The following is a 27,542-nucleotide window of genomic DNA, read 5'->3' as shown; positions in this document are numbered from 1 at the left end:
AGCAGGCTGAGATCCGTGCTGGGATGGTTCACCAGAGCAAACACGCTCGGGGCAGCCTTTAAAAAGAAAATTTCCATCTGGCTGGGGATCTGAACGAACACAATGGCCTTGTGGGGTTGCTAAGCTCCCTCCAGGGCAGTGCAGAGCTTGCTCAGAGAGGAGCATTCCTGGGGCTCTCTGTTCTCCAGACTGGAGCATCCTGAGCTCGTGCTGTGCCCGAACTGGGAATCTCTTCCCTGAGCACACCTTGGGGAAGCACAGCCTGGATGACCAGCCTGGGGAAGGGAAACATTCACAGACAAGCTGCCTTGCTGCCAGCTCAGCAGGAATAAGCCATAGGTAGAATGTGTCATGGGCAAAAATCCAACCATAGGCATTGATTTGACAGGGGCAGTGATAAAACGAGGGGAAATGTTCTTCAACTGAAAGAAGAGGGATTTAAAGGAGTTACCAGGAAGAAACTCTTTGCTCAGAAGGTGGAGAGGCTCTGGAACCACTTGTTCAGAGAAGCTGTGGCTGCCCCTGGATCCCTGGGAGTGTCCAAGGCCAGGCTGGACAGGGCTTGAAGCACCCTGGGACAGTGGAAGGTGTCCCTGTCCATGGCCATGACTAGAACGAGATCTTCAAGGTCCCTTCCAACCCAACCCAACCCATTCCATGATTCTATGACAAACTGTTAATCCTCAATTTTTTCTGCTGGCTGGCTCACTTAAACTCTACTTTTCCATGAACCATTTACCAGGCCTTCATGGACTGTCAAGATCTGGAGAGCACCATTTGGGAATTACTGTTCCAGACAATTCCTTCATTTATTGACAGTGGTACTTGGTGCTGAGCCCTCCAGTTGCCTTCTGCCGTTCAACTCCTTTTAACACCTTCCTCAAACTTTCCTTTGCAAGGAACTGCTGGTCTTTGGTGGCTTCTGCAAACACAAGTCAGGTTCCACTCATCTCTAAGATAAAATGTCCTTTTTCTATCAAGCTGCCTCCTCCAAAACATTGGGAATGTGTATTTTTTCCCAAATGAAAAGGTAAGCTTGGGAAATCCTGTAGAAAAGGAATGGAGGGGAATGATCCTCAAACAAGCCATCCAAGTCTTGGAAGAACCAGAGTGTTTGCTGGGTCAGGCCCAAGACTACTCTTTGTTTTTCCAGCTCAGAAGTTCTTTTCTCTGCTCTTGGTTTTCTAAGAATGTGAACTCACCCGCCCCGTCCTGTTTACAAGCTCGTAAATATGTAGATCAGATTTGGCTGCAGGGTAGGCCTTGGAAGGGCTGAATCCTGCTGGGAACACATGGCATTTCATGTACAGCCAGGCCAGATCTGTGCAGCACAGAGGAAAAAGGCAATTTTTCATTGGGACCAACCCAACTCGGGGGAAAAAAAAATTAGTAACCAGAGCAAAACGCACAAATCCTGATTTCAGTGTGAAGCTCGGCGTGATCAGAACTCACCTGGGACAGGTGGGTGTTGCCAGGACCCCAACACAGGTGACACCACTGGTCTGGAAGGATCCTACAGGGAGCCTCTGTGGTGGGTGATGGCTGGGAATTGCCAGCACTGGGATGTGAGAGTTGGGAAAACACGATATGGAGAGGAAGCGTGGGAGCCTCCAGCGCATTTCCACCGTGCTGGCACCCAGACTTTGCTGTTTGTATCAGAGCTGGGCAGACAGGATGTCACTGGCTGTGGAGCCTGTCCCCTCCTGGCACTGCAGCCCTGTCCCCTCCTGGCACTGCCAGCTCTGACGGATGCTGGACAGCATCCTCCAAAGCGCCGCGCTGCCGCGCCCGGTGCCGCGGCGTCACGGAGGAAAGGGTGTTGGTGGAAAAAAAAAGGATGGGGGAGGTGGATATTTCCAGCTCTGATGAAAAATTGTGGCTGGTTTCGCAGCTCAGGAGGGGTTATTCAAGACCAGCCAGCCAGCTTCTTATTTCTTTTCAGGCTTGGAGGGGAAAATCCTCCAACGCCTGCCCTGTTTCCGCACTCGGCTCCAGGGCACGGCCCTTTTGGCTTTAGCTAGCATGGAAAAATCCACAGTTTCTCATCGCTCACTTTCTCTTTCTTTATGTTTTTTTCCTGTGATAAGAGGGAAACTTAAAACCCCAACCATATTTCCGTCTTTTCCCCCAACCTGGAAATATTCAGGGGAGATAGTAAAGAGCTGGTCTGTCTCTCCTCAGCCCTGAACGACATTTTTCAGCTGATATGAAGCTCTAAACACATCACACTTCAAAAGGGACATTTTCCCCCCTCTCTCAGAAAACAATGGGTCAGTGGAACTGAGCTCCAAAAATATATCAGGAGTGGTGAGATAACAACATCCTCATCACTCCCAACAGCTCCTGAAGCCCTTAACTCGAAGGGATAAATTCTGCTGTTAAATGCTGCTCTGATTGCCTGGGAAGGACCCCTGTTGCCCAGCCCTTTCCCTCATCTCCACAGGGAAGGTCACATCTGTCTGATGTGACCACAGAATCGTGGAATGCTTTGGGTTTGAAGGGACCTTAAAGATCATCTCATTCCAAACCCCTGCTGTGGGCAGGGATGCCATCACTAGGGCAGATTGCTCCTATCTGGTTATTCAGCAGTGATGAACTTAAGCCACATATTTTGACACAAGAGGCAAAAATTGGCTGCCTGGTTGTCTTATCCATAGAGCTGAGCCTGGGACAAGCACAGAGACAATGCTGGGAAGGACCAAGTAAAGTGGGAGCAGACCAACCATCACATCACATCATCACATCACATCACATCACATCACATCACATCACATCACAGTGGTTTTGTATAAGCTCTACAGCCACAGGGAGTTTTCAGGAGGTGTTTCAGGAGAGGGAAAGCAAAATCCATGCTGCATTTCCCTGGTTTAAATTCCTGCACAGGGCAATGGGATCTCTGCTGAGGAGAGAAGAGTGTCTCAAAGTGTCTCATTATGGTAATGAGGCTCTTTCTCCACTGACATGCTTCCTGATCCATCTCAGCCCTCTCCCTATTTATTTTTTAAGTTCTGAACCTGAAGGGAAAGGATGAAGATTTGCATTCCATTTTCGTGGCGCTTTGAGTACGGCCCATGAGATTCTGTCTGCCTCTCTTCCACCTCTTCCTTGGATAAACAAGTCTCTTTGCTCCCATGCCCTTCACTCACAGCTCAGAAATATCAGACATGGCACATGGGGTACTCTCCCTGCCCTGATATGGCCTTGATTCTTAATTAGCTCTTAGATATTCAAATTTTGTATGTTCACTTCTCATTCCACAGAAGTGACTCTAGGTAGGCTTTCAATCCCTCCTTGAGAAAGTGCTGCTTTTGTGGACAGCCCTTACCAAGAAAGGAATCACCCCAGGAAATTATTATCCTCTCTTTTTTCCATCACCACCAATTCCTGACTTGCCACCTCCCTCTTTGGTCCCTTTGATGTGTTCTTGTTTCAAGGGAACAAAAAGCCATCTATGACTGGCTCTGCTTGTGCATTTCCACCAGCAGCTGTCTGAAACCTGGGGGGATCCTGGGGGACACTGGGGGAGTCTGTGGGGGTCCCAAGGGGTCCCCAGGGTGTCTTGGTCAGAAGATCTTCAAGCAGAGTTGTTCATTCCCCTCTTTGTGCACTGAATTTGAGGCTGGGTAAGGAGACTCTGCTCTTGCTGTGAGGCAGGACTGAGCTTGCCTTCAATGCAGATCCCCTAAAAATTTCCTCCAGTTATCCAAAACACTGAAAAGAGCAAATCCCTGACAACAGAAGCCATCTGTCTCAGACAACACCACTGGCCTGCTTCTTAGTTATTATCAACCAGTTCATAATTAAATATCCTGCACTACTGTGTGAAGCTGAGCCACGTGATGATCCCTAACACAGAGGTGGTGGCACAGATTTTAAAGGTTGTTACACACTGAACTCTCCTTAAACTCATGGGCATTAAGCATGAAAATATCTTCTGAACTTGAGAGTCCCCAGTAGAGCATGTATTAGCAATAATGTCACTTCTGGGTCAGTGTTTGTGCTCACCCTGAGCACGAGGGAATGTTTTGGTTAAATGATTCATTGGAGGAATGTTTTTCCTTCCAGGAACAAGTGGATGACTTGCTCTTACAGTCACCTCCTTCACAGAATGGCTGTCAGGGCTGTTGGCAAAAAGACAGGTGTGATTCACCTAGGAGCAATGTGTCACAGAGAATTTATAATAATAACTCACACTCAGAACATAAAATGCCAAGAATGGGAGCAGGTGAACCAGACTAAGACAGACTGAAAAACTGAGGTTACTCATGTGGAAAATCACATCCCTTTTCTGTATCCACAGAGCAGAAAAGAAGCCAAGGAGACAGAAAATGCTCTGAGGAGCTCTACAAGGCAACACAAAGGTCTGGACAGCTCGACTTGGACAATGAGATTAAAGGGTCTTGATGTATTTGCATTGTCCAGGAGAAACTGAAGTGATTTGCTCACACTTCATGGTGGAATACAGGAGAAGCTGTTTCTGACAGGAATCATATCTTTAATCTAGCCAAGAATGGCAGAAAAATTTAATAGCTTGAAGTTCTAGCTAGATAAATTTACTCTGGGAAGAAAGCAGTCATTTGTAATAGCAAGGATATAAAACAATTGGGAAAAGCATAACTGGAGGCAGGGATTCTCCATTATTTGCAGCCCTGAGTTAATGCTGAGTGTCTGTTCAGGGAGAAAACTTTTCTTTGAGTTATGGAGGAGTTGAAAAAAATGATTTAATGAGGTGTTTAGGGCTGCAGGTGTCTGTGAATCACTGCAGAGACTCAGAGCATCCCCTTCAAACCTTGAAACTCCATCCCAAACCGTGGTGGGTCTTGAATATAAAAGAGTTGTAAAAATTATCCTGACACAGAAAACTTCAGACATGATAAGGGCAAGAACTATTTAAGAAACTGCTTGTCTGCTGCAGAAACTGCTTTAATTAGGAATAGCAGTGACCTTTATTCCCTGCTGTAAGATCTTTCCCTGTGTCCCACACGTGTGCTGTGATTTCTGTGCATTTGATTGCATTGGAGGCACTGACAGTGAGTCAAGCAACCATGTCAGGGGGTTTAATTTGAGCATAATGAAGGTTTTGCTTGTTGGGGATCATGTCAGCATTTAATTAATTACAGTGAACTACACTGTTGGTATTTGAGAGCAGTTAGTCTCTCTGCTCTCTCACGTCCAGAGTTAATATCCTTTGGTGCCACAATAATTACCCAGAGCAAACAAAGCTGGGAAGAAACATCACTGCAGAGGCCTTGCTGGGCCCTTCCTCTCACAGAAAGCTGCTGCCACAGATGTCAGGCTCTGCAAGGACCTTGTGAGTGCCATGGGCAGAGGCCTGAGCCAGCTGTGAGCAGTCACTCAGGTCCCAGCAACATTAAAGCTTTTTTTTTTTTTTTTGTGCTGCTGGGGAAATCAATGTATGACTTTCTGGGTACTGGAAGAAATTCCTTTCTTTGTTGGTGATGGGGCACAGATTTCCCAAAGAAGCTGTGGCTGCCCCTGGATCCCTGGAAATGTCCAAGGCCAGGCTGGATGGGGCTTGGAGCAGCCTGGGATGGTGGAAGGTGTCCCTGCCCATGGTAGGGGGTGGAACAGGATGATGTTTGAGGTTCTTTCCAACCCAAACCATTCTGTGCTGATTCTGTGAGATGCTGAAACTGTCCTGCAGCTCTGGGGAGTCCTTGTGCTCTTGGATGTGCTGAGGCAGCCTCGCATCTGTGGGAGACACAGCCCACCTGGGAGTGGTTCTAAGGACTCCCCAAGGAGCTGGAAAAGCAGATGTATTAATGGAAAACATCATGAAAAACTGTTTTTCTATTAACATGTCTTTCCCCTCTCAATCCAGCAGAATATGGATAACCAAGATCATCAGCAGTAAAAACCCTCAAACAACCAAAAGGCTTATTATAAACAAACATCTCCCTTTTCCTTCTCACACCTGATGCTTTCTCTGGGGACACTTGGAAGATCCCCATCAAAATACTCTCTGTTCAGGGCAAGGAAGCAGCACCTGCCAGTGACTCTCTCCTGTGCTTTCCTCCCTGTGGTGACATCTCACTCCCAGGGACAGGAGCATGAGCTCATCCCTGGCCCCAAAGAGGAAAACCAATAAAAACCCCAAGGTTTCCTTTTCCAGAGAGGAAAAACCCCAGGGCAGCCCTGCCTGCAAGCACTCAGCAAACCCAGCCAGTGGCACTGGAGCCCTGCAGGTTCCAGCACTGGAGCTGGGAGGTTTTCCATCCCAGTGCTGCCATCACTGCTCTGCTGCTCCTGCTGGTGTGAGGGGATCACCTTGTTTCTCCATTCCCTCCACAGGATTCCTGTCCCTGAGGTGTCCCCCCTGTGACCTGGTGAATCCCCCTGGATCTCTCTCTGCAAGGTGCTAAGGGAAATAAATCCTTGAGGATCCTTTCAAAACCTGGCTGCTCTCCTCAGTCAGACTGGAGAGCTGGAGCTGCTCCACTTTCCCAAATAAAATTAATATTCAGAAAATAATAAAACACAAATATATCTCTGATGAATTAGCCAGGGTGCCAATTATGAGATACAGAAGAGATGGGCTAAAAGCCTGGATGTGAAGGTGGAAAAGCAGCCAGCACAAGGCCAGGAGAGAAAGAGAAGGCTCTTTTTCAGGAAATACCTGTACAAGCACTGCAGGCCAACACACTCACACATTCCTCAGTGCCAGATCATCCTGGTGGCTGGGCAGGGGCACAGGAGGCACTGAGGAAGCACACAGATGCAGAGCTGAGGAGCCAGCTGCAGCTCCCAGGGGCTTTCCAAAGCCTGGCCATGTGTCCCTGCTGCCCCCAAGCCACCCCTGCTGGGGATGCCTTTAATAAATGCAGATTATTCCCAGTGCACTGGGTGTTGGGCACACAGAGTGACCTTCAGCCTTCTGTCTCTAGAACACAGCTCTTCCCTCATCCCAGCTCTTCCCATGCCCATGCCAATGGATGCCAATCCCAAATATTTATCAGGCCATCAGTGGGATGCTGTGCTCTGAGTTCCAGACCCAAGGCAGCCAGGAACAGGGCAGTAATCACTGCTTGCAGCCCCACAGCTCTTCTGCTGTATAAAAACCACTTCTTTTCCAGCTGAACCAAGCTCTCTAAACCTGGATGTGCCTCTGTGTGTGTTGGGGTGAAGAAAAAAGTGTCTGAGCTCCTGTTCCTGTATATGGGCCCCAATTCAGAGAGTATTTGAGGCTTGGCACCTCTGCCTTTAACCTTGGATATCTGGAGGTGATGCTTTCCCTTGCACCCCTGATGTTTTTGGATCCTCCTGTTACACCTGGAAGGCCCAAATCACTCCACAGATCATTTTTCCATGAGTGTGGGGCTTATTTACTTCCAAACTGCACACAGCCACGTGGCTGCTGAATGATGAATTTCTAGGGATGAGTTTTTCCAGGTGGATTTTTTTTTCCTACTTGCCTCTCATCCCAAAGGCTCAGATGAGCTGAGCTGTCTGATAACATCTGATAACATCTGATAACATCTTCAATACCTCTTAAAAGCAGCTGTAAAATATCAATACTCTGCCTAGCACCATGAAGCCCATGTCTGAGAAGAAAAGGAAGAGCTCCTTGTCAGGCATGAAATTGAGCCTGGAGTGATCCTGGATCCAAATAAAATCTCTTCTGGAAAGCAAAGCTGCAAGCTGCTGAACAGATGTGGCCTGATCCATGCACAGGGAAAAACATGGACAAGTGGAAGTTTGGCATGTCAGTCCTGACCTGGTAAAGAAATGGAAATGTCAGCTCAGAGTCCTTCCTTGGTACCAGCAATCCATTTAGAACAGGGACAGGCTCCAGGGATCCCAGCTACATTCTCAGACAGCTGGAAGGGTGAGGATGCTGGAAGGATGAAAGGTGTGTGTTGTGTGAATGGGATAAACAAAGTCACTTTTGGGACTGGGGCTGTTGGGAAAGGGGAGGCAGCAAAGGCTGGAGTGTTAATCAGAAATTGGATTTTGGGTGAATTTATGTCACATACTCTATGCTTGCACTGCTGCAGGATGGAAAAGATTTTCCCTCAGTTACAGCCCATTCAGAACTGATTTGTAGTGATGCAGATTCTGCCTGGATTACACAAAGCAGCAAAAGCAGATTTGCACACTGCAATCAGTTTCATAACATCAGGACAGCCAGAAATTCCCATGTAACAGAAATACTCCACCACTTGCTCATTTTATAATTCTATTTCCTCTGACCTGAGGTCAAGGGAGGGACAAGATCATCTTTTAAGACAGTTGCCATCTCCAGTCATCTATAATTTCACAAAGCCAGTGGCCCAAATCCCTGTGATTTCAATGTGACAGATGGAATTGTTAAGACTTGGTTCTTTTGCAGAATGTGCCAATCCATGCTCAGGAACAGAGCTACCTGGGAATCCAGATGTGTGGTTTTGGGGGGAATTTCAGTGTTTCATATTTGTTTCTTTAAAAAATACCAGAACTCCAGCAACTATAAAAAATTAATGAAAATTTCTGAGGAACTATGAATTAAAAAAAAAAAAAAAAAAAAAGAAAAAAAGAAAAAAGGAATTAATAGAACTTCCAGCACACACTGTTTAAAAGGGATTCCTGGGAACCAGATAGCCACCAGCTGACATGGAACACTTATTAATCCATGGAGAAAATCATGGAAAAATCAACCACCACTGGATGGATCTGCACTGTGGGACAGCTCTCTCCTCTTTCCCAAACATCCATTGCCACAGAGTGCAGAAAATGCAAAGTCCTTGGCTAAGAACATTCTCTGGGCTGAGACACACAGGAGTTCAGGCAATGGAAATCCTGCAATCCTTGGAATTTATGACTCTGGCAATCTGCAGTGTCCTGAAGCCCTCCAAACTAACACACTTGTAGCAGGAAGCCTCGAGGCACAGAGAAAATCCTTTCTGAGCCAGGATGCTCAGGGCTCCCAGGTCACTGGTGCTGGATCCAGGAGTCAGTGCTGGGTTAGCCTGGAGCTGCCAAGGTTTCACTCTGATGGCTGCATGGAAAGAAAGCCATGGAAACTTGGCGTGGGAGGGCTGCCCTGGGCTGCAGGCAGGGATGGAAGTGGAGGCTGCTCAACCTGGGACGTTTCCTCTTGGTTTTCCAACTGGTATTTTCCCAAAGAAATCCTCCTTTCACCGGCCAGCACATGCAGGAATTTTGTAAATTCTGCATAAATGTCTCACTCACTTTGGGCCACTGTACCCAGGAGAGTGGCAAGTGCTTTGCAGGAGGCTGAGTCCATGCCCCAAATATTACAAGAAGATCAAATGTGACCAGTTTGCTTTATTGCTGACTCTGGATTGACACTGGGGAGCACTGGACATTCTGGAATTACTCATCAACAAAGGAGAAAGGGAGAGGTTGCACAGATGGATCTGTTCTCCATTCCCACTTTAACCTGTGCTTAATGTTTTTTTATTTTTTCTAGCTCCTTCCTCACATATGTAACACATGATTTCCCAGCAATTTAATGCAAGAGATGCAATCAATCACCTGCAGGCAGCTAAACTGCAATTCCAGGAGCTGGAATAGCCATTTTCAGGGTTTGAAAATGCAAACAGAGGCAGGTTTGTGCTTTGCAGCAGCATGGAAACCTCCAGATATTTCAGCCCTGCACTCCTGGCTGCTGGAAAAGCCAACACTTCCCTCCCCAGCCAGGCTGGATGGGGCACCAAGCTGGCCACTGATTTGGAAGAACAGAAATGCTGCAAGCAATGGCAAATTGAGTCTCTTGTTCTTCTGCTCTCTGATGAGAATGGAGGACAAAATGCTTCCACCCAGACAATTTCACCTTCTGTTGGAAGAAAGTCCTTCCAGTTATTGGAGATGGTCAAATCATGCCTTGACAAAATGGGCACTTCCAGGGATGGGGCAGCCACAGCTTCTCTGGGCCTCCTGTGCCAGGGCCTCACCACCCTCACTGTAAAAAAATTTTGCCTTTAAATCCAATCTCAGCCTACTCTCTTTTAGTTTAAAACTGTTGCCCCTTGTCCTGTACAAGTCCTGGTAAAAAGCCTCTCTCCATAATTGTTAAAAGCACTGGAAGGTCTCTGAGCTCTCCCTGGAGCTTCTCCTCTCCAGGTGAGCACCCCCAGCTCTCCCAGCCTGGCTCCAGCCCTGGAGCATCTCCTGGACTCTCTGGACTCTCTCCAGCCCCTCCACATGCTCCTGCTGTTGGCCCCAGCTCTGCAGGTGAGGTCTGACCTGGGCAGGGCTCAGGGGCAGAATCCCCCTCCCTGCTGCCCACCCTGGACCAGCCCAGGCTGCTGGTGGCTTTCCAGGCTGGGGACACACCTTGCTGCTCCTCCAGCAGCACCCCAGGGGCTGCTCTCCCCTCATCCCCCATTCTGCACTGACATCTGCCCTGCCCCTGCACTCTGTGAACAAGAGGAAGAGGTTGGGTGACATAAAATATCCCCCTGGGTGACAGATCAATCCAGAGCCCACTGCTGGACCCTGGAGCAGCTGGGAGCTTTGTCCCTGGAGGAGACCCTGGGGTGAAGGTGGTCTCTGCCCTCCTCACACCCTGGAACATCCAGGATGCTTTGTTCATTCTTTTTGACCTCCCTGTGGAATAGAGAGGCCTGCTATCAATTAGGCCAGTGAGACAGCTGCTTACAATCTCCCCTTTGATGTCCTGGCACTGAGAAATCCCTGGATGCTCCCTCTGAGAGGGAGGAAACAGCTCAAGTTCCAGGCTGCACACTGTCCTCAGCCTGGGAATCTCCCAGGCCATGAACCTGCCCTGTTGCTGCTCTCCTGGGGCAGCCTGAGGAGGTTTGGGTGATGCCACCCATGCCCAGAGCACCAGAGAGAACACTGGCAGGGATTTGTCCCTGAGCCTGGTCCTGACCTGGTGCCTGAAATTTATTGGTTGCCTCTTTCATTCACATTAAAAAAATAAAACAAATTTCCATGTGGAGAAACTTCATCAAATTATTTTTGCCAAAGCAGATGAGAGAGGAAGAAAGAATTTGGAAAACAAAGGCGAAGTTTGAATATTGCAACTTTTCTAAGCAAAGCTTTTCTTTTGGGAAAGGGAGGAACACACGTGTCAATATATAAAGACTTTATATTAAAATTTGCTTACATTTAAGTTTACAAACCAAACCAAACCTAATCAAAACTCAAGAGGAAATAGGACATTAGGGGTAATTTTGAAAAAGAGAGTTTAATTTTCTTTTGGCCCAACTCCTCCCTCACTAGATCCTGAATCTGTTGATAAAGGACCATTATGAGCCTTCTGGATTTCCCCTGGGTGCTTCCACACCCTCATTATCCAACTTTTCATTGTAAACATACACATTTTAATGCTTGATATTCTTCTGAGCATCTGCTGTGGCAGCCCCACAACCTAATGGTGCCCAGAGGTCAATGATCTGCACAGTTAAACTCACAAAAACAAGGAGTGAAGCCTTTGGAGTGAGGAATCACCTTTTTACAATAGGAATTCCAGCTCCTACACACATGTCCCTGGATGCAATTGCAGTCCAAATATATTTTATTAGTAGGAATAACAAATAACAAATTGTTCCCAAATGATCACATTCTTGCATTCTTTGTTGTTTTGCTGTTTGTTTGGGTTGTTTGGGGTTTTTTTCCCCCCTGTTTGTTAATGGCAATAAACAGCTCAATTTGCTTTTCATTTGTGGGCCTTTTCTGAGTGGTTTTGTGGGCATTCCCAAATTTAATGGAAACATCTGTCAAGTGGGATGGGTTTTAGTCTGTGCCAGTATTTGGGGGAATGGATGGCTTAGCACTGATGTCAGACTTGGTGGTTTCTGCTGAAATCTGCAGGGCCCAAACTCCACTTTACCTGTCAAAACCTGCCACAGTGTTTCTGCTCCTGCAGGGAATGAAATGGAGCAACAAGCAAGGATAACCAAGGAGAGGATGAAAACAAGGGAAAACTTGCTAGTGCTGAAACTTTTCTGAGTGACCAGCCTAGCAGCAGCACAACTGGGACAAAAAAAAGACATTCAGAGTGGGGTGGAGACCAGCAGCCACCCAAGGAGGAAGGATTTCACCTTGAGAAGGAAGAAAATCTCTGGGTACAAAGATCTCTACAGGTACCAGGGTGACAACAGTGGTGACCCCAATGCAGACACCTAAATTCAGTGTTTTGCTTTAAAAGTGCCCACAGCATTGTCTGGGTTCCTGCCAGACCCTGAAAAGGGTTTCCTCAAATGGGGCTGGCTCAGTCCCCCTGTCTCTTCACAAGCAAAGTGATTTCTCCTGGACTCTGGCACCTTTTTCAAATGTGTGTGGTAGAGCTGCCTCCTTGATGCAGCTTGGAATAAAATAAAGGCTCCTATGAACCTGAACTACAGTCACTCCTGGGCTGGAGGAGAGTGAGAGGAAGGTGTTTATAAGTGTCAAGAAATAAATAGGAAGACAGAAAAACGGCCTTTCCCAGCCCATTTTGCTGAGGTGGCTGACCCTGTCCCCATGGTGACCATCAGTGCTGGGGAGGGAGGATGACTCACATCTGGCAGGGGAGCAGCATTTCTTCATCCACATTTCAGCTCTGCCAGATGGGGACCTCGTGGCTTGGAGGTGTGACTCCTCCAGTGACCTGGGGAGATGTTTCCAGCTGAGCTTGGAAGAAGGACCCCGTGGAAAATCCCTTATGGAACAAAACAATGAAAAAGGTGGGCTCAGGAAATTAACCCTGTGGTACAACCCTGAGCAGGAGCTTGGGCATGGCAGGGAGCAACCATTTATTTTTGAGACACTTTTCCTTGGAGATCTCTGTGGCATGACCCAGAATTGTCCAAACCCTGTGCCAGCTTCACAGCCTGGACAGAGACAACCACAGGGGACATCCACCAACACAGTCCAGGTGTTCTTTTCTCCAGCTGGGAAGTGTGATCTGCAGGACCATTGCTAACAGGGACATCAGGGTTATTGCCACACAGAATTTCTTGCCCACACACCCATTTTTTCTGCTGTATCTTCAAGAGTTTGGGTGTAAAGCACAAGGCTGGTCTCCCAAAGCACCCAAACCATCAGTGACCTAAAGGGGAGTAAATCCAGATGGATCAGTGGGGGAATATGGATGGTAAAGGCAGGAGCAATGCCTTAGGTGGGATGGATTCAACAAAGAGAGGCTACAGGGGGAGAAGACCTCTAAGAAGTTGTTTGCCAGAAGGGTGAAATCAAGGAAAGAATCTAATTACTTAAGGAAGATGACATGAAACTAATGAATTTGCAAGGAGACACGGAGATGTTCCCACTGCAAACAATAAAATTTCCAGGAACTGGAAGCAGTAAGATCCAGAATGGCCTCTCCCAAGGCACAGCAGCAGCAATTCAGGACTGGGACACACATGGAGCCCAGGAGATTCTAAATGGGATCACAGCTGACTGTGGGGATCTGCAGGGGCTGTCACTCCTTTCTCCAAACATGCCTGTGGTATTTGCCACCAGAGGGGCACAGGCAGTAGAATCAGGAAAAGGAAGAAGAGGATGAAGAGCTATAAAGGAAGAAGGCACCAGAGGGATTGCCAGTGCCCTTGGTGGGATGGCAGACGTGCTCATGTTTCTGCAGTGCTGCTCTCCAATGGCTGATGTGAATTCTGCTGTGAGTCACCCAGCTCTGCTTGCAGCAGTGAACCCTTGGTTTTGGAGCAAATTGTGTTTGTTCCATACATTGGGCTGTTAATTTAATCACCTGTGGTTTCTCTGAGTGCATGCTGAGGGGTGTGCAGTGAGAGTACCCAGGGAAGGAACAGACCTTTTCCAGCTGAACGTGTGGAATTCAGCCTGACAGGCTGATGGCCCCATTTAATGTAAACACTCTCCTCTCAGCCCCCTTCCCTCCCTGCCTTTGACTCCAGCAGCCACAGACACTGGGAAAGTTCTGTTTGGAATGGAAATACTTTCCCTTGCCCTGTCCTTGCAGCAGGGAAATGAAACCACCCACGTCCTCATTCCCCTGACGTTTAGGGGAAGTTCATGGATCCTTCCTGTAGGAGAGCAGCAGCCATGCTGCCCACTGGGGTCCTTAAGGGATGCTGATGAATCCCAGGAAGAGTCTGAGCATCACATAAAGTCATGGAATTGCAGAGTGGTTTGGGTTGGAGGGACCTGCCATGGACAGAGACACCTCCCAGGTTTCTCTGAGCCCCATCCAACCTGCCCTTGTGTGTTTCTGGTTCTCACCTCTCAGGTGGGAAAAGACTTAAAGCTGTGATGGGACAAGCTTTGTGTGCACCACTGCCCTGTCCAACACCTTACTGTCCCTACCTGTCCAAAATGGAGAGGCCAAGCTGGCAGACTAATCCATGTTTTCCATCTACTGAGAAAGTCAGTGGGGTCCAGCTTTCCTGGAGCACAGGCCAAGTGATGGAGACTCCAGGAGAAATGGTCAGGTCAGACCAGTAAATCACAAAAATGGCTTTTCTTCGTCTTTTCTTCTTCTCTGCCCATCAGCAGAAGTTAAGCCCTTCCTTCAGAGACTTTTATACCTATTTCCTGCTATTGCTGCACTGAAGCAAAGGTGTGCCCTTCAGTGCTTGGCAGCAATGTGAAGGAAGCCAGGCTGGCTCCTCCCAGGCCATCTGAGCAGGCAGCAGTGACCCCTTTATTTTAATTTTCAGGACACAGCTTCAATCTGCCTGTGGAAAGGTGCATCTGGGGGAAAGGTGCTGACATGCAGGGCTCATCCTAAACTCCAGTTTATGGGTAGAGAATGAAAGGTTAGTGTGGGGAGGTTACTGGATGTGTTTCACACGAGGTTTTCTTTTTAATTTCTTGGGAAAGCAATCCTGGGAATAATCCAGGTCTAAAGCAGACACTGAGGTTGTCTATGTGTCTTGTACCACAGGAGATAAATGTCCTGGGATGTCCCTCCTGGACCCTGGATGTCCTACCAGAAGATCATGGAGCTTCTCTCCATCCTGTTTAACAACCAAAACCTCAGGTGGTTTCCTCATCACCAGGTGTATTTGAGGGTAATAAATTGCAATCCAAGCCTGGTGAGCAATCAAGGCTCTGTAGGCATGGATAATAATGGGAGATGAGACATCCACCTGCTCCTAAACAGCACAGAAATCTTCACCTGTGAGCCTGGTCCCATTTCTTTGTCTACCTGCACACCAGAATTTCTTCCATTGCTTTTCTGTCAGAGCCATGGGTGAGAAGGGGAGCACTGATTAAGGGAAGGGGGTCAGGGAGGGAGGGGATGAGCTGCAATGGGAATTGTTCCCTTCTCCTGGGGGGCTTTCCCAGGAGAGCAGCAGCTCTCTGCACCACTCCTTTGCCTAAAAGCTGACAAACCTGCAGTCTGCCTGCTTGCAGACTCTATGGGGTGCTCTCCTGCCTCCCACATCCATCTGGATCCACTACTTTGAGCTGCTCCAGTCCAGAAATATCTGTTTGAACAGCCCCTGACACAGAAGAGGCTGAAGCATCATGAAGGATAGATCAGTCTGCAAAGAGCCCAGGACTGCTGCGACTGTGTGGTGCCACTGGACGTGAAGATTTGGGATTATTTGGGGTTATTTTGGGATTTAATCCCAAATAATCTGGTTTTCTCAAGGCATAAGAAAGGGAGAGATGCAATATTTGGAAAATCCTGTGCTTTGCTCTTTCCTTCTCATTACTGAGAAGGTGGTGATGTCCTGGCACAGGGTGCCCAGAGCAGCTGTGGCTGCCCCTGGATCCCTGGAAGTGTCCAAGGCCAGGCTGGATGGGCTTGGAGACACCTGGGACAGTGGAAGGTGTCCCTGCATGGCAGGGGGTGGAATTGGATGGCATTTGGGATCCATCCCAAACCATTCTGTGATTCCATGATAATCTCTGGGTGAGGAATACACAGAAAACAAACCCTGTGCTGTAAAGTCACTCTGCTTTGTTTCCCCAAATCCCCACAAGCCTGTGGCAGGCTGCCAGCTGGGCCTCACACTGCATCCTCACAGCTTTCCAGATAATTCCTATGGAAGGAGCCCTGGGAACAGAAAGAGCCCATGGCTGAAAAACCTTCCTGGTGCAGTTTGGGGAGTGTCCCTGAGAGAACCTGGCTGCAAAGGCTGGGGCTCAAAAGCTGGGAGCTGCTCTGAACCCAAGTCCTCTGCTCTCCAGCCAGGACAAGGGACAGCTTGTGCCATCACTGTGTTTTCTGTGTGCCCCATGCCCTCCCAAATTGCATTTCTGAGAGTTCAGCTGGGGAGGGAATCCAGGTGTCAGCTCCTCTGCTGGGCACCCAGGGGAGAGGGCAAGAGATAACACCATAGGGGCTCAAAACTGAGTACCTGGGATTTGGTGTCAGTGCCCTCCATGATCCCTGTCATTCCTCATGAGCTGTTTCTCAGTGATCTGTGGAGCTGCTCTGAGGAAACTTGAGCTGGAAAACAGCCAGGGACGAGATGTGACACAAGCCCACTGTGCTGGTGACACCCTCCCCTCGGCACTGCCTGGCTGGCATCATCCTCTGCTGAGATTCCTGTCCCTCTCCTGCTCCTGCTGCCCTCCTGCCTCACTGCCACAAAGATTCATCACTGTCTCTATGCTGCAAACCAGCAATTTTAAGCTTACAATATGATTTTCCCTACTTCCAAACAAGCTTATATTTTGCCTTTTCCCCACCTAAATGCCTTCACCAAGGTCTTACCCCTGGACTGAGCTCTGGCATGGCCCTTCCAGCAGAGTCTGTCACAGATTCTTGTGCAGTGGGGGCTATTCCCTGCTCAGTGTTTGCAGAATTTATCCTTTAATTGGAGATCTCTTGCAGGGCTGCCTTATGGCTATTTTTTTTTTTCCTGTAATGGGCATTTTTTGGGAGGTTTGCAGCTTTGGGTTTCTCAGCACTTGCAGTCCTGCATTGCAAGAGCCTTGCAGGGGAATACAGCCAGGAGTTTTAAAATCAGACAGGGAAACCCCTGTGATCTGCTCCAGCCCCTGGGGGAAATACAGATCCCACTAACCATGACAAACAAACAAACTCCTGGACACAAGAAGAACAAATTTGATTCCAGGTTCTGAAACCAAGTGGCACCAACAATCCCATGTTCCTACAGCTCCAGGCACACTTCTTGGGCAGATTTGTGTTGGAAAGAGCTGTCTGAGGCCAGTCCTGTATTCCCTATCCCCTGCTGATCTTCCTTAACTGAATGCCATCAATGTGCTCACTGTGAACAACAAAAGCAGCTTGGACTTGTCCAGTGCAGGGATTTCTCCCAGCAGGAATCCCTTGTAGATGTTTCTTTTTAAATTTTTCTTTTTCCCTGCTACTGGAGGGGGTAAAAATAAAAGTTGCATTTCAGGGGCCTTAACGACTGAGCTGAGAATTGTCTCAGGTTGGAAACTGCCCAGGAGGAGGAAATGCCCTCTCTTGATCAAGCTGGCAGTTGGTTTTCTGCCACCAGATCTGGTGGTGCTTGGGCTTGGCTCCAGAGGCATCAGCTATGAGCTCTCTTGGAGAAAAGCTATTCATTAGGAGCAGCTAAAAACTACCTCCTGTTCCAGCCACTCCACTTAATCCATCCCTGGGCTGGTCTCACCCATAAATCGTGGTGCAGGGAGAAGTGCAGTCTTCTGTTTCTGTCTGACAGTTCCATAGAACACCAAATCAGAGGATGCAGGGCAGGCAGAAGCAGAACCAGGGGATCACAGAGCCATTAGGGTTGGAAAATCCCTCTAGGATCACCAAGTCCAACAATTCCAAGTGCCACATCCACATGGCTTTTAAATCCCTCCAAGGGTGGGGATTCCACCTCTGCCTGGGCAGTCTTTGCTTGACAACCCTTTCCATGAAGGAATTCTTCCTAAACATCATCCTAATCAGTGAACAGAGCTGATTCACTATAATCATGGAACCAATACAGCAAGTTATCCATAAAGAGTGATGGAAATAAATCTCCTGCTTTGTGCCTGCAAGGATAGAGACCCCAAGAACCAAACTCTGTGTTTTCCCCATCATCTTTCACAGGTTTGTCCATCTCATGTTGTCTGACACTTGGCAGAACAAACTCAGCTTGTTGCAGAGACACAGAATGGAAATTTTCATCAGAAAGATCATGTTTGACACCAGGAACTGGGACTTCATCCCAGAAGGGTCCCATAATATTAAAAGGTGCTATCAGCCCTACCTGGAATACAGCAGAGTAATCACAGCAGGTGAAACTCTATTGATCCATCAGAAGATAATTCAGGTTGCTTTCCCAAGGAAATACACTTGTTTTGCCAAATATAATATAATAACACTAATATATAATATATATATATAATAAAGCCATCAAACCTAGCTTAATATAGATGAATTTACTGTTATGTGGTGTATTCTGGTATTGGTTCCAAAACTCCTGCTGAGAGATTTTGTAACATTTTTCTCACTGAATCCCAGTAGTTTCATGTTTTTCAGGGTCTATTTTTTCCCTGTTTGTGGAACACTCCTTATAGCAGCTGCCTCGAGCTGCGTCAGGACTCTGCCATATAAAAATGGACATTTGGCTTTAAATAGTTTTATTTGGTGGTGTAGAGGGTGGAATGGAAGCAGAAGTCATGGAATATCTAGGTCCTGCTCCCAATCACTGCATTGCTTTGGCCAGGCACAAGCAGAGCAGATGTTCACATTTGGGTGTCCAAATCCTAAATTGAGATCCAAAATGTTAAAACATCAAAAAGTGCCCTGAGCCCCTCTGTCCACCTCTGGCTTCCCACACAGGTAATGGGTAGGAAACACTTGAGCTCCAAATAATTGTTTTTGGCTGATTATTTCCAAACCAACATGGAGTGTTCCCCTGTTTTTCTGTACCCTGGTGTCTTCTGCACTGGAGGGAATCAACACTGTCTAATGCTTTGGCTGCATCATTTACTCATAGGCTTGTTGTCCATGTGTCATCCTTGTCATTCTCTCCTGCAGGATGGAAATGTGTTTTCCAAGGAGGGAAACCCAGCTCTCAGGTTGTTTTTCTGCTGAGTTTCTCCAGACAGACACAACCCCTGCAGGTGAATCCACAGTTCCCCCAGTGCTGCACACCCCCACGTGTCCCTGTGCTGTTCCCACTGCACACATCCCTGCTGTCATGCCCCAGGATTGACACTCTGGCAGTGACACAGCCCTGGTGCTACTGTGTGGGAGAAAGAGAAGCAGAAATCACATCTGAGGGTTGCTGTATCAAAAGCAAAAATTTTCAGGGAAAACAATGGATTTCCCTTCACTTAAAGGCTTTAATAGTCTTGAAGTGGTTCAGGAATGGTTTTGGGCCAAGTGTTCTCTTCTTGAGAAAGGGAGATGGGCTGGAAAATCCATCCATCCATCATCCATCCATCCATCCATCCATCCATCCATCCATCCATCCATCCATCATCCATCCATCATCCATCCTTCCCTCCATCCATCCATCATCCATCCATCCATTATCCATCCATCATCCATCCATCCATCCATCCATCCATCCATCCATCCATCCATCTATCCATCCATCCATCCATCCATCCATCCATCCATCATCCATCCCTCCATCCATGAATCATCCATCCCCTATAATTTGATTAATTGATGGTTATTTGGCATGAGCTCCTTTGATGGGAACATCCTGTGGTGCCTCCTTCCTGGATGATGTTCAATAAATCCAACCACAGCTTGGTACCAGCAGCTTTTGAGGCTCTGTGCCTTTGCTGGTGTTTTTAATCAATGCCCTGTGAGCCAGGACCAGCAGGGAACATGTGGCAGATGGAATGGTTCATCCCAACTGCTTTTGTTCCACTTTGATCTGATGCTGTGGGCCATGGATAATTATTCCAAAGCAATCTACATTCCCTTCTCTACGTCAGTTCTGCCACTTCCACCACAACTCAGAAAATTCCAACAGACAAAAGGAACTGCCCTGACAATCAAAGTAATTAAATGTACTTTTATCCTTCTGTTTTCAAATCACTGTTTTTAATCCTGTGCACAACAACACTAAAGAAGTTTGGGTTTTTCCTGGGATTGTGTCTTGTGGTAGATTTTTAGTATTTTCTGATGTGAGCTTGCTCTGTGAAGGAGAGTATAGAAGTTTTCAGGAAACTTAGGAACTTGGGATATTAGAGCACTTTTTCAGATGTGACTGGGGTTGATGATGGGCTGCATCCAAAGCAGTGTGACCAGAGCAGGAGAGGGGAGGGGGCTCAGAGCCACCTGCTTTGGTGGAAGGTGTCCCTGCCCATGGCAGGGGGTGGAATGGGATGAACTTTCAGGTCCCTCCCAACCCAAGCTATTCTGTGATTCTATCATGAAAGAGTTCATCAGGTGCTGAGCTCATCACAGGCACAGAGTGATAACATAAACCCTTTTTTCTATTAGGAAACCATGCTAAATGCTCCTTTATCAGAGTAGATTTAGATTCTACATTTCTAGCAGAACATATTTGGTCTCAGATGAAATGTGCTTTCACAGTGTTTTCCCCATCATTTATTTTACAAGTGGCACTTCCTGAAGTTAAGCACAGCTATGGCTCTGCAAAACACTTTGTGAAAGGGCTCCTGCCCTATGTCAAACAGCAACTAAAAATATCTTTGTATTTTGGCTTGAAGGAGACGTTTCAGAGCCTGGCTGGTGTAGCAGCTGCCTTTCCTTCAGGGTGAAGGTGGGAAAGCCATTTCAGTGTTTTTCTGAATTATACCTGGAAATGAGCAGCAGCTTCCCCTGCAAGCAGAGCAAGGCACCAGCCCCAGGCAGACATTAGACTGCCAGGCTGGGGGGTTTTATCCAGGCTCAGGGATCTCTTCAGGCTTTCCTTGTCTGGGTAACCTGCTGCTGGTGGTCTTTACCCTTGTGTGGCACTAACTACAGTGTTTCCTCATTTCTCACTATGTGCCTTTCCTTCTCACAGCAGCCTTGATTTCTGACCAAACCCAAAGAATAACAAACATGGGAGCCCACTATGGGAGCCCAGCCTAGAACATGCTTATAAAGCAGAGGCCACTGGGGCACATAAATCACCATCCTGGGTACCAGCTAGTCCATCTTGGTCCCAAGGGGGGGCTGCTCCTCCTGGATCCTTCTGAAGTGTTGATGTACTCCTGGGATGGTCCTGCCTGAGGACCCACATTGCCTTTGGGTGCTCCCCAGCTGCAGAGTGATGGGAATCCATCCCTCCTCCTACTCTCACATCCTCCTGCACCAGGTTTGAGAAAGCAGGTGACTGTCTGCCTATAGAGGGTTCTGGTTCCCTGACCACCTGGCACAGGTGTGCTACTGCAAGGACAAACCCAGCACCCAACTTTTAACAGGAGTTTCCATCAGCAGAAGAGCCAGTGAAAAAGCCTCTATAGAGTCACAGAATTGTTACAGTTGAAAAAATCCCTCAGAGATCATTGAGTAAAAAAATCCAGACTAGGATATATCCACTTTTCTGCAAATACCTGCAAGTGCAGACACCATCAGCTCATCAGTTGTGCCTGGATGTTTCTATAGTCATAGAATCATGCCATGGTTTGGGTTGGAAGGGACCAGCAACACCACCATGCCATGGGCAGGGACACCTCCCACCAGCCCAAATGCTCCAGCCTGGCCTTGGACACTCCCAGGGATCCAGGGGCAGCCACAGCTTCTCTGGGCTCCCTGTGCCAGGGCTCAGCACCCTCACAGGGAGGAATTTCTTCCCAATATCCCATCCATCCCTGCCCTCTGGCAGTTTAAGAACACTGCCCCTTGTCCTGTCACTTTCTGCCCACATAAGAAGTTGTTCTGCCTCCTTTATGAGCCTCCTTTAGGCTCTGGAGCCTTCTCCTCTCCAGGTGAGCACCCCCAGCTCTCCCAGCCTGGCTCCAGCCCTTGGAGCATCTCTGTGCCCTGAGACAACCAAAGGGAGATGAACCCTAAGCTACAAACCAGCCTTAAACACCCAGCCCTACATCTCTGGAAAGTCTCCAGTTAAATTCTCCTGGCAGGTGTTTGCTCAGGGAACAGCCACAAACCCCAGAACCACCTCCCAGCCTCCCCAGAGAGCCTGGGACAGACACTTCCACTGCTCTCCACACTCAGCAAAGTCTCAACCTAAACCTGAGCTACAAACCAGGATTTCATCCTGGGCTGAACAACTGCTAAACACGCTCATTAGCCACAGAAGCTGTTAATGGCATTTAAACTCCTGGTGGCAGCATCCCCTGCTCAGGGACTGTGATCTCACACCCAGGAGGGAGTTAAATTACTCAGCTGATAAACAGACTGTGGTGGTATCAGGGAGTTTGAGCTGATTTAAAGAAAAAAATCATCGTAGATTATTGGAGCACGGAGAAACAGCTGACAGCATTTAGAGCATACATAGCTCTTGTTATTTGAAATTTGGGGTTATTTCAGCTTTTCAGCAGTGGTGTGGTGAATATTTCTGCTGGGTAAATAATGTGGGAGCTGCTCTGCAGAGAGGGACAAGGATGTGTGCAGACTCAGAGACACTGAGGATGGTGTGAGTGCAGAAAGTTTCCGAGTGCTGGAGGATTTTAAGTGGAGCTGAGGGTCTTTTGTCACTTGAAAAATTTAAATTTACTGAAAATTTTAATCAGATATCAGTGAACAGTGTGACTCAACAATGACTTCTTGCAAATTCATGTCAAAGAGAGGGAAAAAAGAAGTCAAAACATTTGGGTATTTTCAGAAGAAAACAGATCCCTTACTCATTTCACTCTGATGCAATTTGAAGGCTCAGTATGAAATGTCTGAATTTTAATAAATTCCCATTTACTCTTAAGTTGAAACAATACATTGTTCTTCAATTGAAAGTTATTTTGTTTTTCACTTTCATTTAAAATGTGTATCAATATAATTTCAGTTGGTCATGAATTTTTTCACCTAATTTTGCCTAATAAAATAAATAAAACCTATTTTACTTTACCACTTGCACCTTCTTTTTTAGCAGACTTGGCCCCAGCATGTTTCAGCTTGTGGATTTACAGTAAAATTTTCTGATTTCTGCAAGTTTCAGACCTGTCTCCTGAGCTCTAAAATCCAAGATTAGAAGTTTCTGTTCTCTTCTTGACAGCATTGAACAATTCTCAGATTTGAATAGGAAATTGCAATTAATAAAAGGGGTGGTGGGAAATTAGAGGCAGCATATTTTGTAGTCATAAAATAAATGAACTTTTGCTGTGTTTATATTAAACATATAATATAGCAGGAAGTAAAGATCAAAGCCCTGTTTATAAAAGACTTGGCCAGTTGTGTGCTTGGAGGAAACAAATAGGTTTGTGGGAGGTACCTAAGAATGAAGTTTGGATTTTTAGCTGGTGGAAATCTGTGTGCCCCCTTTGATTTCTCTGATTTACATCAGCAGAGAAGCTGGCTCAAGGGTTTCAAGGCAGGACAGATATGGTGAAACAAAATAATATTATTTTTTTCCTACTGAAAAGTATTTGCTGAGGTTCCTTCCCTATTTCAAAGTACTGGGAGTAACTCAGAGGATCCTGATTTCCAGGTTCATTAGCTGGAAGGGTGTCAGGTGGCTGGAACTAGACAATCTTCAAAGTCCCTTCCATCCCAAATCATTCTGTGATTTTAAGGTGTAAAGGTGCAAATGAGGTTTGGAGCTGGTTCCTGCCCTGGTTGGCCAAGGAAGGGAGTATCAGAATGGGGCTTCTCAGAGAGCTCAGCCTCAAGTTCTGGCATCTCCCTGAGCCCCACAATCCCCAAAGTGTTTATGTGCAGGTTGCACCACCTCCCCTCCATTGCCCCCAATACACCTGATCACTGGAAGGGAAACTGAGGCACGGTCAGATGGGATAATTCAATGGGATAATAATTCATCCTGGGTCTTGCAGGGAGAGGAGTTCAGAGCAGCCTTACTGCTCCCTGAGTTAAACCACCAACTGCAACGCTCCCACAGGGTGAAAATTCCTCACAGCAGTGATTTCACTCCTCAAACAGAGAGAGGGCTGAGCCAACCCCCCAAACACATCCCCAGCCCCAGGGAGGCTCTGGAGCAGAGGCAGCAGCCAGCAGCGTGGTGAGAGCAGACACACAGCCTGCTCCACCCTCCAGGGACACCTCAGCTCTGGGGCACCATCAGTCCCAGTGGATTATCCCACTGCAGGGCATCCCACAGCCCCTGGGGACACAGCCCAGGGAAACAGCCCCAGGGCTGCAGGGAGCCAAAACCTCAGCACGTCAAAATCTGCCCTGCAGCCACCATGCTCTTCCCGCTGAGTTGAGAGGCAGCCCCGAGCAAGAGCATTTGAAAAACCCTGAGAAAAAATGCAGCCCCAGCTGTAATGAAGGCTCCCAGGGCTGGTGGGACACAAATCCCCCACGGGCTGTGGGACACGTGGGTCCCAGCTGGCAGATGGAATGACAGACCTCGGCTTCGCTCAGCTCCGTGCAAAGGCTGCTGCTGACACTCAGGAATTATTTTAATGTCTTTCTTCCCAGCTCCAGGCTTAGCTACAGCATTGCAGGGGGATAATCAACCCCCTGAGCTGGTGCTGCTGTCAGGATGAGGAGCTCTGGCATCCCTGCACACCCTGGGTCACTGCTGCTGGAAGGGGACGTGGCTTTGGGCATCGCCCGTCCCACGCAGCCTTTTCACCAACAACTTGCCAAAACTTTAGAGCACAACTCGTGAGCCAGCCCTGAGTGAGCACACAGCACTGCAGCAGGGCACAGCTCCTGGGGCTGGTGGATCAGTCCTGGAAAACCGCTCGGGATCTTCACCCATCACCCCTGGGGATAATACCCGCTCCTGCTGCACAACAGCGGCGACTTGGGAAGTAAAGATTTGTGCTTCAGGCTCTGACACATTCCTTGGAGGGGTAAAACTTCACTCAGCTCCAACAGAGGTGGGAGCCCTGGACCCACAGGGTCATATCCAGGTGCAGCTCCCAAACTGGGAGAACAGGAAGATAGCAGAACTGTTTGGGGAGCACTGTGCCATAAGAACAGCCTGTTTGAAACAGAGCTGCTTCCTCCTTAGCCTGAACTTCCTTAGTTAAAATGCTGAATGCAGAATGAATTAATTAAAGCAGTTACTATGCTGCTATTTTATTCATTTGCTATCTACTTTGATTGATTAAATGACTTTGCTTAATAAATATTGAATAAGTGTTAATTAATTGAATTAATTCATCGCTGGTTTATTCATCTCTCAGTCACCTATCCCTCATTTCCATGCATGAGTTGTGTCCTGAAAAGTTTCTCCCAAGGAGCAGGTCCCCAGGGGTGCAGCCCCAGGCAGCAGAGCTGGGATGGGGTCACTTATGGGATAACTGATAAATGATTCGTGTTAATCATAGAAGTTTTAGAGTTTGTATAAACCAGAATACTTAAAATAAGAAAATAACATGGACCTAGATAAAGGGAAATATATGACGAAACCCATTCTGTTTAAATCCCCTTGTTATGAATATTATGTTTCCTAAATAAGTTGTATCTACTGACAGCTTGAAAAACAAGGCTTTCACACAACCCGACACATTCTGCAGAATCAGATTTCCTGCTTTTGTGTGATCAATCACAAACTATCTGCTAAAGATCAGAATTCCCACTTCTTCTGTTTTTTATCTACCAAGACCAGATGGTTACATGACCGATTGTCCCAAGAGCTGTCCCACGGAAGTTTGGAAGTTTCTTTGACCACCACTGCTTACCTTGCAGAATTACTACAACAAAACAACAACAATTATTGATTACAACAAGGAAAACCGTACTACAAAAAGGGAACTGCAAACCAAGTTGGGTGGAAGCGTGGAGTGGGAGGTGACCCCTCACGTTTTCCCCAGCGCGCTGCTTGCTCTGTCTATATAAAATAAAGCAATCTAAATTTTGCTGAATACCAAGACTTTGTTTCTCATTTATAACACTTACCAAAAGGCAGGATGAAGAAGAAGGGGAACCAGCAGAGGATGAAAACACCCACGACGATGGCGAGAGTCTTGGCTGCTTTTTTCTCCCGGGAGAACTTGAGGAGCCGCACGGAGAGGGAGCTCCTGAAGTTGTGGCCCTTGCTGCGGGCGCTGGCGAGCGGCTCCTCCAGCACGCTGCGGCAGTGGATGCGCAGCACCACCTCCATCGACTTGTTCCTCTCCTTCTTGACCCCGGCCTCCAGGCTGCGCGTGGTGCGCCTGGCCACCACGTAAATCCTGAAGTACATCACCAGGATGACCATGAGGGGCAGGTAGAAGGAGAAGAGGGAGGAGAAGAGGGCATAGCCCGGCTCCTCCGTGATGCTGCAGATGCTCTCGTCCGGCGGCGGCGGCTCCTTCCAGCCCAGCAGCGGCCCGATGGAGATGACCATGGAGGAGAGCCAGACCACCACCAGGATGACCCCCGCCTTCCTCTCGGTCATGATGGTGGGGTACTTGAGGGAGTACTTGACGCCGATGTACCTGTCCACGGAGATGATGCACAGGCTCATGATGGAGGCAGAGCAGCACAGCACGTCCACCGCTGCCCAGATGTTGCAGAAGATGCGCCCGAACACCCAGAAGCCCAGCACCTCCAGCGTGGCCGAGAAGGGCAGCACGGTGGTGCTGAGCAGCAGGTCGGCGATGGCCAGGTTGACGATGAAGTAGTTGGTGACCGTCTGCAGGTGCCTGTTGCAAGCCACCGACAGGATGACCAGGATGTTCCCCACGATGGCCGAGAGGATGAACACGGCCAGGAAGACCCCCACGCCCACCGCCTGCACATCCAAGGCGAAAGTCAGCGTGGTGCCGTTGCCCTCGGCGGTCTCCTCCCCTTGCAGCCCCCAGGACCGGTTGGCAGCGCTCTGGCTGCCTTGTCCCGTCCGGTTCCCACTCAAGCTGCCATTGCTCAGCTCGGGGAAAGTCATTGTAGAAAAAGTCCGGGCTCCATTGAGGGCGAGCAGAAAGCGGTGCCGAGGCGCAGCTCCCCCGGCATCATCCCCGGCCGGCAGCCCCCGCCAAGACGCGCTCCGCACCGCGCTCCGCGGGCCGGGGTGAGGGATGCAGGGAGACAGGGATGGGGAGAGAGGGATGGGGAGAGAGAGGGAGGGAGGATGGGGAGAGAGAGGGAGGGATAGAGAGAGGGAGGGAGGGCAGGACGCGCTGCCCGGAGCCCCCCGCCCGCTTCACGCCGTCCGTCCGCGCTGCCCCCCGTCACTGCTGTCCCCGCTGTCCCCGCCGTCCAGCCCCGCTCGGCCCGCCCGGGGGGGCAGCGCGCTCAGAGCCCCCCCGGCCCCTCGCATGCTCCGGGGGCTGCGCTGGGCACGGCCGGAGCCCCGGCGGCTCCGCGGCTCCGCTCGCACCCGGAGCGGCGGGAGGGGCGGACGGGCCGGGGGCGGGGGGAGCCCCGCGCGTCAGGTGCGGGAGGAGGAGGAGGAGGAGGAGGAGGCGGCGGCAGCGCTGCTGTGCAGGACGAGGCGGGACCGGGGCAGAGTGAAGCCGGCAGCAGAGCAGGCGGGGAGAGGAGAGAGGATGGAGAGGGTTCAGGGCAGATGATTATGGAAGGGGTTCAGGGGAGATGATGGTGGTGGCGGTTCAGGGGAGATGATGGTGGTAGGGGTCCAGGCGCGCTCTGGGAGGAGGCAGCCCCCGGGAGGGTCTCGCAGCAGTGGCGTGCAGCTCCAGGACGGTCACCCAGCACTGGGTATTTCCTCCAGGAGGGT

The 27,542-nt window shown here is 48.7% G+C and overlaps 1 protein-coding gene across 1 annotated transcript in view; it reads right to left on the bottom strand.

Annotated features, from left to right (window-relative positions):
* Positions 1 to 27,033, bottom strand: part of ADRA1D (adrenoceptor alpha 1D) — a 42,264-nt gene extending 15,231 nt beyond the window's left edge. Inside the window, exon 1 of the mRNA XM_056490773.1 lies at positions 25,781 to 27,033. Within this exon, the coding sequence (XP_056346748.1) occupies positions 25,781 to 26,747 (967 nt within the window). The 5' untranslated portion in view covers positions 26,748 to 27,033. The remainder of the gene's footprint in view (positions 1 to 25,780) is intronic.
* Positions 27,034 to 27,542: the final 509 nt, after the last annotated feature.

The sequence above is a fragment of the Oenanthe melanoleuca genome, chromosome 4 (genome assembly GCF_029582105.1).
Source record: "Oenanthe melanoleuca isolate GR-GAL-2019-014 chromosome 4, OMel1.0, whole genome shotgun sequence".
Taxonomy (NCBI): domain Eukaryota; kingdom Metazoa; phylum Chordata; class Aves; order Passeriformes; family Muscicapidae; genus Oenanthe; species Oenanthe melanoleuca.
This window is presented reverse-complemented; position numbering and strand designations above follow the sequence as displayed.